This window comes from Saccoglossus kowalevskii, chromosome 2 (assembly GCF_978046115.1).
Source record: "Saccoglossus kowalevskii chromosome 2, keSacKowa6.1, whole genome shotgun sequence".
Classification (NCBI taxonomy): Eukaryota; Metazoa; Hemichordata; class Enteropneusta; family Harrimaniidae; genus Saccoglossus; species Saccoglossus kowalevskii.
The window spans coordinates 41,775,395-41,788,325 of NC_140642.1; the positions used below are offsets into that span (position 1 = coordinate 41,775,395).

A 12,931-nucleotide genomic window follows, 5' to 3' on the forward strand; every position below is an offset into this window, starting at 1 on the left:
AAGTGACCTTTGGTGTCGCAAAAGCTCTGCTGTAATTGTTAACTGGAGTGATGTTGATACATTTTGGCACCATAAAAGAAACTGGTCATTGTATTATTACCATTTTTGAAAACATGGAGATGGCGGAGTATGATATTGCCAGTCAGAACAAGATTTTGATATTGCCAGTCAGAACAAGATTTTGATATTGCCAGTCAGGACAAGATTTTGATATTGCCAGTCAGAACAAGATTTTGATATTGCCAGTCAGGACAAGATTTTGATATTGCCAGTCAGGACAAGATTTTGATATTGCCAGTCAGAACAAGATTTTGATATTGCCAGTCAGGACAAGATTTTGATATTGCCAGTCAGGACAAGATTTTGATATCACCAGTCAGAACAAGATTTTGATATTGCCAGTTAGGACAAGATTTTGATATTGCCAGTCAGGACAAGATTTTGATATTGCCAGTCAGGACAAGATTTTGATATTGCCAGTCAGGACAAGATTTTGATATTGCCAGTCAGGACAAGATTTTGATATTGCCAGTCAGGACAAGATTTTGATATTGCCAGTCAGAACAAGATTTTGATATTGCCAGTCAGGACAAGATTTTGATATTGCCAGTCAGAACAAGATTTTGATATTGCCAGTCAGGACAAGATTTTGATATTGCCAGTCAGGACAAGATTTTGATATTGCCAGTCAGGACAAGATTTTGATATTGCCAGTCAGGACAAGATTTTGATATTGCCAGTCAGAACAAGATTTTGATATTGCCAGTCAGGACAAGATTTTGATATTGCCAGTCAGGACAAGATTTTGATATTGCCAGTCAGAACAAGATTTTGATATTGCCAGTCAGGACAAGATTTTGATATTGCCAGTCAGGACAAGATTTTGATATTGCCAGTCAGGACAAGATTTTGATATTGCCAGTCAGGACAAGATTTTGATATTGCCAGTCAGAACAAGATTTTGATATTGCCAGTCAGGACAAGATTTTGATATTGCCAGTCAGGACAAGATTTTGATATTGCCAGTCAGGACAAGATTTTGATATTGCCAGTCAGGACAAGATTTTGATATTGCCAGTCAGGACAAGATTTTGATATTGCCAGTCAGGACAAGATTTTGATATTGCCAGTCAGGACAAGATTTTGATATTGCCAGTCAGGACAAGATTTTGATATTGCCAGTCAGAACAAGATTTTGATATTGCCAGTCAGGACAAGATTTTGATATTGCCAGTCAGGACAAGATTTTGATATTGCCAGTCAGGACAAGATTTTGATATTGCCAGTCAGGACAAGATTTTTTAAACTCAAAATACTGTACCTTGACCTAAACTTCAACATAACATTATTTTTTTAGAAAAGTTTTTATTTTTCGTTTTCTTTTTTAGATTGTAGTTTGTTTTTTTTAATTTCTTTCTGTAAGACCCTTTTTATCCTTTCCTAAGGATTTTATGCATCTAATAAAAAAAATTAAAAAATATATAAACATTAAAATGACCTTGACCAGAAATTAAAGGAAAAGTCAAGGCAAACAACATAATGACCCCTCAAGAAAAGCTCCATAAATGTAGGAGAATGCAATTTACAGTTTTTTATATCACTTTTCACTCTCTAGATATTCAACTTTTTTCATCAGTATTATGTAGTCATGCAGCCATCTTGATTTTCAAGCAAAGGATTATGGGTAGAGTATGACATTATAGAATCTGCTGTCAGAAATTGAGAAAATGATTTCATCTATAACATGAGAAATACTGATGCAAATTAATTCAAATTTTCATTGTGCATATTACTCAAATAACAAGTCATTGAAAATGACACAGTCCCCGTAAAATTTTTGAAAGTTCTCTTTGTGCTCGTCATATTAAAGTGGAGGGGTTGTCAAAAGCGTGTCCTTGAAACTTGAGTCCTAAGTGGCGTCCACAACAGAATGTTTATTTACATCAAATTTGAACACATATTGCGTGACGACTCCTCTGGTTTAAGACATAGCAAAGAAAAACATAGATCACAAGTGAAAGCATCTCCAAGTTATCACATTTTAAACTAACAAGATGGCCACCAGTCGGCCATATTTGATCAAATTGTAAATTGAATTTACCTGTACATGTATATCCATTTATGACATACTAAATGTCAATGACATTGATACATGATATAGTAATATGGCCAAAAATAAAAACTGACATTATTTGGCCATCTTTGATCTGATTATGAAACAAAGTAACATGTATGATGTATGATGTATGTGCAAAATACAAATGAAAATGGTACATAAATCTTGGAAATATAGTAGTAAGGCCAAAAAGTCAGATGGCTGTCAATCGGCCATCTTTGATTCGATTTTGAAACAAATTTTCATGGACATGTATCCTAACATGTATAAAGTATATCCCAAATTTGAATGAAAACTGACAAAGCATGTCCAAGATACCACATTGAAAAAAAAAAAAACAAGATACCTGATAGTCAGCCATTTTTGATCCAATTGCGAAAGAAATTGTCATAGACATGTATCCTAACATGTATAATCTATGTACCAAGTTTGAATGAAAACTGACAAAGCATGTCCGAAATACAACATTTTCAAAAAACAAGATGGCTGCCAGTCGGCCATTTTGAATCAAATCACAAAACCACTGCATGTACATATGTCCCACATAAAGTACTAAGCACATGCAAATAATGAACAGAATTGGGCGAAAGGATTCTGAAATATGACTCCGAACAGATGGATGCAGACAGACAGACAGATGCACGGACGGTCGGAGGACATGTAGTCTAACATGTATAATCTATGTACCAAATTTGAATGAAAACTGACAAAGCATATGCAAAATAAAACATTTTCAAAAAACAAGATGGCTGCCAGTCCGCCATTTTGAATAGAATCGCTAAACCACTGCATGTACATATGTCCCACATAAAGTACTAGGCACATGCCAAGAATGAACAGAATCAGGGCGAAAGGATTCTGAAATATGACTCCAGACAGACGAACGCACAGACAGATGCATGAACGGTTGGAGGACATGTATTCTTACATGTATAATCTATGTACCAAATTTGAATAAAAACTGACAAAGCATGTCCAAAATACAACATTTTCAAAAAATAAGATGGCTGCCAGTCAGCCATTTTGAATCGAATCGCTAAACCACTGCATGTGTATATGTCCCACATGAAGTACTAAGCACATGCAAAGAATAAACGGAATCGGTCCTACGGATTCTGGAATATGACTCCAGACGCACGCACGCATGGACACACGGACGCACAAACGGACGGACGAAGACTGAATTATAAGTCCCCGTTTTCAGACTTTGTCAGAACAGGGACTAATTATAGTAATGGAAATTAGAATGTTACAAATACACATAAAGTGAAGATATTGCCAAAAATATTTTCAGTCTGTTTCCATTAAAACATTCCATTAATTTATAAGCATGTTTGGCACCAGTACATGTATGCAACCATGTTCTAAACTTTCAGCCAATTTGAAGTTCAACTTTTGAAGTTATAGATGAAATCAACAGATTCTATGATGTCATACTTTACCCATAATCCTTTGCTGAAGAATCAAGAAGGCGGACTACATAAATTGATGAAGAGTTGAATATCTAGAGAATGAAAAGTGATATAAAAAACTGCAAACAGCATGTTCTTACATTTGCCAAGCTCTTTTATCTGTATTATGTTGTTAGCCTTGACTTTTCCCTTAAAGTGCCTGTGCAATGCCCACCCTCACGTTTCCCATTTTAGATCTGTGTCCCACTGAAAAGGGTAGTTATTGATTTTTTTGTTGAAAATGATTACTCGTATCCAAGTAAATTTGGAATATTTCTCATGTTGTAGCCACGCCCACCTATCGTGAAACGGTCGACTGTTTCCGGATTTCCGACTCTCGCCGAAAGTGCGCCACCAAATGACAAAATGTGAGAGGAAGTCATACACCTGAGCCGTAATAACACTGATCATTCAGTATACATACTTTTAAACGATATACATTTTTCGGTCGGCGTTTTTTCTCTTTTTTTTTTGTCTATTTTATTTTATTTTTTTTTGAGAGAGAGTTTTTAGATGTGGTGTTGTGGGCAGTTGCAGTGAAACGTATAGCCATAGTGTATCTATTCACACGTTTCTAATCGACCCGAAGGTGCGACATCACTTAACCTTAGATTCATTCAACCATACCTCCATGATTCAACCATGGAACTATATCGTTCCATGATTCAACTGTCCTCGTCCATAAAAAAAACGACTAGGTTTAAAGAGAAACGCCGACAACGTAAACCTGGCGCAACACTTTTGAAAGAAATAGATTCCGGACCAGCCCATGATCACCAAGGCGGATTTCAGAAGAGAGAGAGAGAGACATCCGGCAAGTGTTTCAAATGAGTTGACTTTTTTGCGATCCTGCTCGTTTTATAGAGACCATTTAGTCCCTGTTAAGTAAAAGGTAGCAATAATTTTGACAGTGACACGAAAACGAAGCGTCGGACAAACAGGAAATTACACAGCCCTTACACACTGCTAACTGTTTTCATTTTCGAAGGCTAAAAGTTTCTGAATTGTTTGGTAATTGGTGTTGAATGTCAAATTCACACCTGTTCTTTTTTACCTCCATGCTTGCAGCTTGATCTGCGTAATAATTTATGAAATAAGAATCCGGGCTTGGTCAATGTCTTTCCACCAAATAAAGTTTTAATACGATGTTATAATTATGACAATCACGCCATGGATCAAGCTAACTCGAATCCACTCTGAATTTATCTGTATGTGTGTCGAACTCGATTATTTTTGTTATCCAATTAAACGCCGCTTTTAACGCACTTGCTCTCGCCGTGACCCGACGCGTTCACCTATTTCAACAAAATGTCAATTTATTTCCACGCGGCTGTCATTTATTTAGTAACTGTGATTTGTCGTTTTTTTAATTATTTTATAGTGATCACTATAGTCTAATGTTTAGAATGTCAAAATATGTTCTCTTTTATTTTAATTTGAAAGTTTTACTCAGACGATCGATGAAATAAAACAGTGTAGTGACATGCCTAGTAACCTGCTAAATAACATAATTCCGACGTCAAATTCTATTTTGTCCAACAACAGTGTACAAACGTGCGCCGGTGACGATCACGGTGACCAGCTACACCAGAACGGACATATTTCGCATCTAACTCAACCCCGTGCATCAAAAATTGATACTATGTGTTCATTATGGTCCATTCTTCCTGGACGAACAAGTACATAAGTGACAATATAGTCAAAGACGAGAAAACTGCACAAGAAATTTGCCTTATTTACACGTATCGGCAATGCAAGCTGCCATGCGACTTCCCCTTCTGACGTCACAAGGGGAATTTCTGTATGCAAATGAGAAGCTAATGAGGAGTCTCGTTTTAAAATATACAAAAATAAAGTTGCCATAGACTGGGTTTAAAACACATTTTTTCACTTAAAAAAAAATAATTCATGCTTAGAAACATAAAAATTAATAATATTTATGTATCAATTGATCATTTTAGGCGTGAAAATAGCAGCCATTTCACAGGCACTTTAAACATTTTTAAAAAACATTGGCCCAGGTAATTCAGTACCCAACACAATGTGTACTGAAAAATACCATGGAAAACATTGGCCCAGGTAGTTCAGTACCCAACACAATGTGTACTGAAAAATACCATGGAAAACATTGGCCCAGGTAGTTCAGTACCTAACACAATGTGTACTGAAAAATACTATGGAAAACATTGGCCCAGGTAGTTCGGTACCCAACACAATGTGTACTGAAAAATACCATGGAAAACATTGGCCCAGGTAGTTCGGTATCCAACACAATGTGTACTGAAAAATACCATGGAAAACAATGACTCAGGTAGTTCAGTACCCAACACAATGTGTACTGAAAAATACCATGGAAAACAATGGCCCAGGTAGTTCAGTGCCAAACACAATGTGCACTGTAAAATACCATGGAAAACAATGACTCAGGTAGTTCAGTACCCAACACAATGTGTACTGAAAAATACCATGGAAAAAAATGGCCCAGGTAGTTCGGTACCCAACACAATGTGTACTGTAAAATACCATGGAAAACAATGACTCAGGGAGTTCAGTGCCCAACACAATGTGTAATGTAAAATACCATGGAAAACAATGACTCAGGTAGTTCAGTACCCAACACAATGTGTACGGAAAAATACCATGGAAAAAAATGGCCCAGGTAGTTCAGTACCCAACACAATGTGTACTGAAAAAATAGCATGGAAAACAATGACTCAGGTAGTTCAGTACCCAACACAATGTGTACTGTAAAATACCATGGAAAACAATGACTCAGGTAGTTCAGTACCCAACACAATGTGTACTGTAAAATACCATGGAAAACAATGACTCAGGTAGTTCAGTACCCAACACAATGTGTACTGTAAAATACCATGGAAAACAATGACTCAGGTAGTTCAGTACCCAACACAATGTGTACTGAAAAATACCATGGAAAACATTGGCCCAGGTAGTTTAGTATCCAACACAATGTGTACTGAAAAATACTATGGAAAACATTGGCCCAGGTAGTTTGGTACCCAACACAATGTGTACTGAAAAATACCATGGAAAACATTGGCCCAGGTAGTTCAGTACCCAACACAATGTGTACTGAAAAATACCATGGAAAACATTGACCCAGGTAGTTCAGAACCCAACACAATGTGTACTGAAAAATACCATGGAAAACATTGGCCCAGGTAGTTCAGTACCCAACACAATGTGTACTGAAAAATACCATGGAAAACATTGGCCCAGGTAGTTTAGTATCCAACACAATGTGTACTGAAAAATACTATGGAAAACATTGGCCCAGGTAGTTTGGTACCCAACACAATGTGTACTGAAAAATACCATGGAAAACATTGGCCCAGGTAGTTCGGTACCCAACACAATGTGTACTGAAAAATACCATGGAAAACAATGACTCAGGTAGTTCAGTACCCAACACAATGTGTACTGAAAAATACCATGGAAAACAATGGCCCAGGTAGTTCAGTACCCAACACAATGTGTACTGAAAAATACCATGGAAAACATTGGCCCAGGTAGTTCGGTACCCAACACAATATGTACTGAAAAATACCATGGAAAACAATGACTCAGGTAGTTCAGTACCCAACACAATGTGTACTGAAAAATACCATGGAAAACAATGGCCCAGGTAGTTCAGTACCCAACACAATGTGTACTGAAAAATACCATGGAAAACAATGACTCAGGTAATTCAGTACCCAACACAATGTGTACTGAAAAATACCATGGAAAACAATGACTCAGGTAGTTCAGTACCCAACACAATGTGTACTGTAAAATACCATGGAAAACAATGACTCAGGTAGTTCAGTACCCAACACAATGTGTATTGAAAAATACCATGGAAAACAATGACTCAGGTAGTTCAGTGCCCAACACAATGTGTACTGTAAAATACCATGGAAAACAATGACTCAGGTAGTTCAGTACCCAACACAATGTGTATTGAAAAATACCATGGAAAACAATGACTCAGGTAGTTCAGTACCCAACACAATGTGTACTGTAAAAAGACTTCCTTCCAACTGTTATAGTTGTCTAATCGCAGCAAAACATACACACATTGAAATGACCTTGACCTTAAATTCAACATTTTGGCGCTGGTAGTTCAGAATTCAACAATATACTTGTCTATTACAGCCCATGTATTATACATAGCCCATATATAACGAATAGGAAAGTTGAAAAATGAAAAAAAAAATCATAACATTCACAAAAATAGAGATATCTTCACCAAATGAAAAAAATTGAAAAAGGACCCATCAATGTGTCTACATTTTGAATCTCAAAGCAAAAGATCTTGCAGGCAGTTTTGGAGAAGAAGTCAAAAATATGCAAAAAAAAATATTTACTAAAAATAGACACTTGCATATGGTCTCATGAAATGAGTAAGTCAGAGTCTAGTCCATGTCAAGAACATTCATGCCAAATTTCAATGCAATCTGACAAGCAGTTGATGAAAAAATCATTTTTGACAAAAATATTCCCTAAAAACAGAGATTTGGATGTGATGTTATGAAATGAACAAATCTGACAGAGGACCACCCCAGGTAGCTGTGCTATAAGTAGCAAAGTGATCTAGCTTATGGTTTGGGAGAAGTAGCCGCTTTTAAAAAAGTTGACGGACAACTGGCAGACGACACCAGGTCCAGCAAACCCATGAGCTCTGCTCGATTATCTTCAATGACTTTAAACTTAAACTTTAAACTTAAATAACAATTCAGTGTGATGTATATCATTCTTCAAAACCCATTGATAGACTTGGGGGGGGGCAGATAAATGTTTATTTTCCCAATATTTATCAAAAGTATATTTAAAAGAAAGTGGTGATTCAAATCAAATAAAATTCAATAATTTAAAATACATCAATGACAAGCTACACAAATATTGCCACACACATATATATTGCTTACATTTGGGCTTTGCACTAGAATATTAATCTGTTATTATTAATAAATATTGTATATAAACATAATACTTAAGCGTGAATAAATTGTTAACGCCGAGACAGGAAGTATAGAGTGCCGTTAGGCAAGGCCGACAGTCCGGTGCTGCAATTCACTGGTAAGATTTTTTGCCAGATCCGGGTACTTTCATATGCAAATGAATAGTCATGCATAGGTCTATCATTTTATCGTGGCCAATCGTGAAAAGGGTCAGGGGTCCCTGGCTACTAGGATTTCCCACGACTTATGCGAAGTTTTTTTTTACTGTACTATACGCAATCACGACACTTTCCACAGCACATTATAATAGTGTTGGAACATTTAAACTACCATGATATTTCTTGCAAGGAATACCAGCGAGTCACTATCGCAAACTACACAGAGGGGAGAGATGTGTTCGTCTGCGTGCCGTGTTGACATTCGTCTTGTAAAAAAAAATCGTTTCAAAAGCAGGGATCCCCCACTTTCAGTTGCCATTCTCTTATTTGAAATTGCCTGCAACCTTTCCAATAACTCTCGCTCATTTTGTTGAAATTACATTAGGCCCGAGGACTGTCAACAGTCTAGCTTTGCACATAAATGACACAGCTACATGCTCAATAGCTAATAGCACGAGATCATTATGGAAAACAATGACTTTGTAAGATCTGTTATTTTACTATCCGAATATAAGTACACATAGTACCCTTTGATATAAAACTTTCAATGAATTCATATTATCCACTATTTATGCTATGTTTCCTTGAGCATCTAATCTTACCTGATTCTGTAGACTTCCACGCAGTGATGTGCTGCGCCTCCCACATAAACTCTCACAATCATTCACAAAAGATTCAATGGCACGAGATAAATTGACAAACTCAGCTGAACTCAGCTTTTCCAGAAATCCATCCTATTAGAAAGAAAATCAAGACTCATTACCCTGGGTATGGTGTAACGCCAGAGGCATTATCCTGGGTGAGTTGTACTTTAGGAGGCATTTCACTAAGTAACAGGAAATTCAAGCGACATCACCCTTGATAAGGGGTAATTCAAGAGACATCACCCTGGATGAGGGGTAATTCAAGAGACTCTAAGAGACATCACCCTGGATGAGGGGTAATTAAAGAGACTCTAAGAGACATCACCCTGTATAAGGGGTAATTCAAAAGACATCACCCTTGATAGGAATAATTCAAGAGACATCACGTGTATTACCCTGGCAAAGGTGCAATTCCACATGGGATGCATCTCTGTGTCTAGTTGAGCTGTGTGTGTATTTTGTTTCATCCCGGTTTAGCTACATGTATTCATGTCAGAACAGGCAATTTAAAACCTAAATGATTGGATGTCACATTAAAGATGACATGCAATACTCAATTGAGTCAGAATCACGTTTCAATATTACAGATATATAGACTTACTTTACTCCTGGCTATGAGTAATTTAACACATCTATCATTGGCATAGTCACAAAGAAAACAAAGTAACTCTCGAAGATTTGTGCAGAGTTTCCCATATTCTATATTATCAATCAATAGCTCTCCATTTTCTCTGCAAATTAACAAGAAAAGTGATCAGAAAATTTACTACTAATATTTTTCAAAAATATATTTTCTTTTGTTATTGATATAGGTCAATAGTATTCATTTACTTTCATTATACATTTTAACATACGCACTGCTGAAAAAAAAACAAAAAAAAAAAACAGACAAATATTTTTCATATGGCTAAACTTTAGGTTAAATTTTTGTGAAAAAGTTTCAGCAGTGAGTTGGAGATTTTTTTTAGCCAAATAATTGCATGAACTTTTATGCACCATTTTGAATTCAATGAAAATTATTTATGATAATAAACGACTCAAATTTTTTAAATTAAAATAAATTCCAATTATATGTGAAACAATAAACGAGTAAGCCATCTATTATGCAGCATCTGTATAACAATTGTAATTTATTAAAACAATAGAGAGCATGTCCAAGAACAGTTAATAACATGTTTTTGAAATCAAAATGACCACCAATTGGCCAAACTGCATCAAATTATACAATAAGTATTGACTTGCATTTGCATCTACTGTAAAATAATTTATTTTCGCTGGAATTAATTTTCGCTGAAAAGACAGCTTGTGTATTTGGGGGTTGTGTATGGAATTTATTTTCACTGAAAAGACAGCTTGTGCATTCAGGGGATTTTTAGGGAATTGAATATAAGATACAGGATAAAAAGTATATTCACTGGATTTTATTTTCACTGAATCGGCCTTCAGTGAAAATAGTGCAAATACATTCCAAGTGAAAATAAAGTATTTTACAATATTTCATGAATATTTTCTACCAACTTTGAAGAAAATGTGTCCAAAAATATCAGAGAAATGACATCGAGCACATGCAAAATGCAAACTATATGTCATCATTTTTAAATTATATCCAAGATACCACCAGCTTCAACTAACTGAGATCAAAATTGATTTTTAATATTCTGATCATTTTCTTTATTTATACTCAATTCAGTTCAAATACAATATTTTCAAGCAGGCACAACCAATAACAACTTACAAGACATCATGATCAGTAGATGGGTCATTAACTGTTAATGTCAACTCTTGATATCTTTTACCAGCAGCTATATCAACCACTCTACGCATTACACACAATGTAGCCTGCAAACAAAACACAATGTCTAGAAAATAACTTCAAGCTATCTTTATAATCACAAATCACCATAGCAACCTGACACAATCCTTTTCAAATATTGAACACAATACATGTACATTTTTTATCGAGAGTAATATGACACGAAACAGGAGGCTACATTGTAAAATGAACTGGAATTATCCATTTAGATCACAATATGATAAAATGATTGATATTAAAACTCCTGGCACATTTTCCATTTAAATTGAATAAAGTACTGAGTAAAACTAAGAAAAGTTTCTAAGCTGTATTTGCCTCCTACATGTACAGGTTATTTTTTTTTTCAAATGAAAAGTTTAACAAATAAAATGCATAAACAACCTCTAAACAATTTAATAAAAAATAAAAAGTCTACTCAGATTTCTAATCCTGTCAAGAACATTAAATACTAATACAAGATATACTACTTAATTTTTTAGGTACACTACAGCTCCAGTAACATCACATGAATTCATATTAGAACTATAAGCTTAGACCTAATATTCCATGAACGTGTGAAAATAATGATTGAAAATACAAATTGGGACTTGACACCACCCCTCCTCCCAAAAAGTGTAATGGTACTATATTATCAGAGAGGGCACTGTATCCTTGTTTATCTGGAATGCTTATAAAATATGCATCATTCACTAATTAAGTAAAACACTGAGACTTCATGACGCATGAATATTATAATATATTATAAGTTCATGCTATAAATGTTCCCATACTTTGTACATCATTAAGACAATCCATAAAATTAATTAATTAACTAGTCACTGACATTATCAAAGATGTGGGTAGGGATGTAAGCAGTCAGCACTTATCAAAATCAACTTCTTTCAATATCCTGTTTTCAAATACCATTGAATCATCATGACTCTCCTAAAGTGATAAATCACGGGGCATGCTGGGTTGGTTATTGTGGAAGGAAATTACAAACTCACATCACTATGTCACTCACGAACATATATTGAATGTGAATTTACAATCCCCTTGTAATTTGCCATTGTATTTCATATCTCTGTTCATACTTTGATTCCATTCAACAGTTGTGCTAATATGCAAATGAGACTATTAATATGCATGGACTTTAATAATAGTACTATGCACTACTTCCACGATACAAAATAGTAATACTGGTTAAACAAAATCTTACAACATTTACAGACACAGTTGAGAATGTTAATAAAAACAATGATTTCCTAGTATTTATTATGTTCAAAACAGTTTATCCTTGAAAATCAGCACATTATTTTGAATTCATTTTTTAAATTAATATTATAAGGTTGTTACAAGAATACCTCAAAGTATGCACGAAGACAGTACAGCTGGAGTATCGACGACATGCAGCGGAGGTTGATGCGCAGCTTACTGTCTGATGGCAGACTTTGAGGTATTCTAGTAATAACCTTATTATTATACATCTATTCCTTCCAAGGATACACCATGGGAATGCCAAAATTCAAAATGTTTAGAACAGAATCAGCGAACTTCTTTGTGTAGAGTCCGATCAAAATTTGGTGGCAACCATGTTTGTTTTTATTATTAGAGAACGCTTACACACGTAATCATTCCATATTTGGAATTTCCTAATATGGTAGGATGAGATACTCCGTAAAATACCGCAAAATCACGGCACGCTGTAACTTATGGCATTACGGTGACAGATGTATAATAATTGTAGTATAATATTATGTAAATTACAATTATAAATATCCATTATAACAAAACAACAAGACTTTG

General features: G+C 35.3%; 1 protein-coding gene across 1 annotated transcript in view; it reads right to left on the reverse strand.

Moving 5' to 3' along the window:
• LOC100371298 (vacuolar protein sorting-associated protein 54-like) overlaps positions 1-12,931 on the reverse strand; it is a 76,676-nt gene that overhangs the window by 27,185 nt on the left and 36,560 nt on the right. Inside the window, exons 13-15 of the mRNA XM_085495673.1 lie at positions 11,069-11,172; positions 9,935-10,064; positions 9,292-9,423 (exon numbers count right to left, since the gene is read on the reverse strand). Coding sequence (XP_085351799.1) covers positions 9,292-9,423; positions 9,935-10,064; positions 11,069-11,172 — 366 coding nt within the window. The remainder of the gene's footprint in view (positions 1-9,291; positions 9,424-9,934; positions 10,065-11,068; positions 11,173-12,931) is intronic.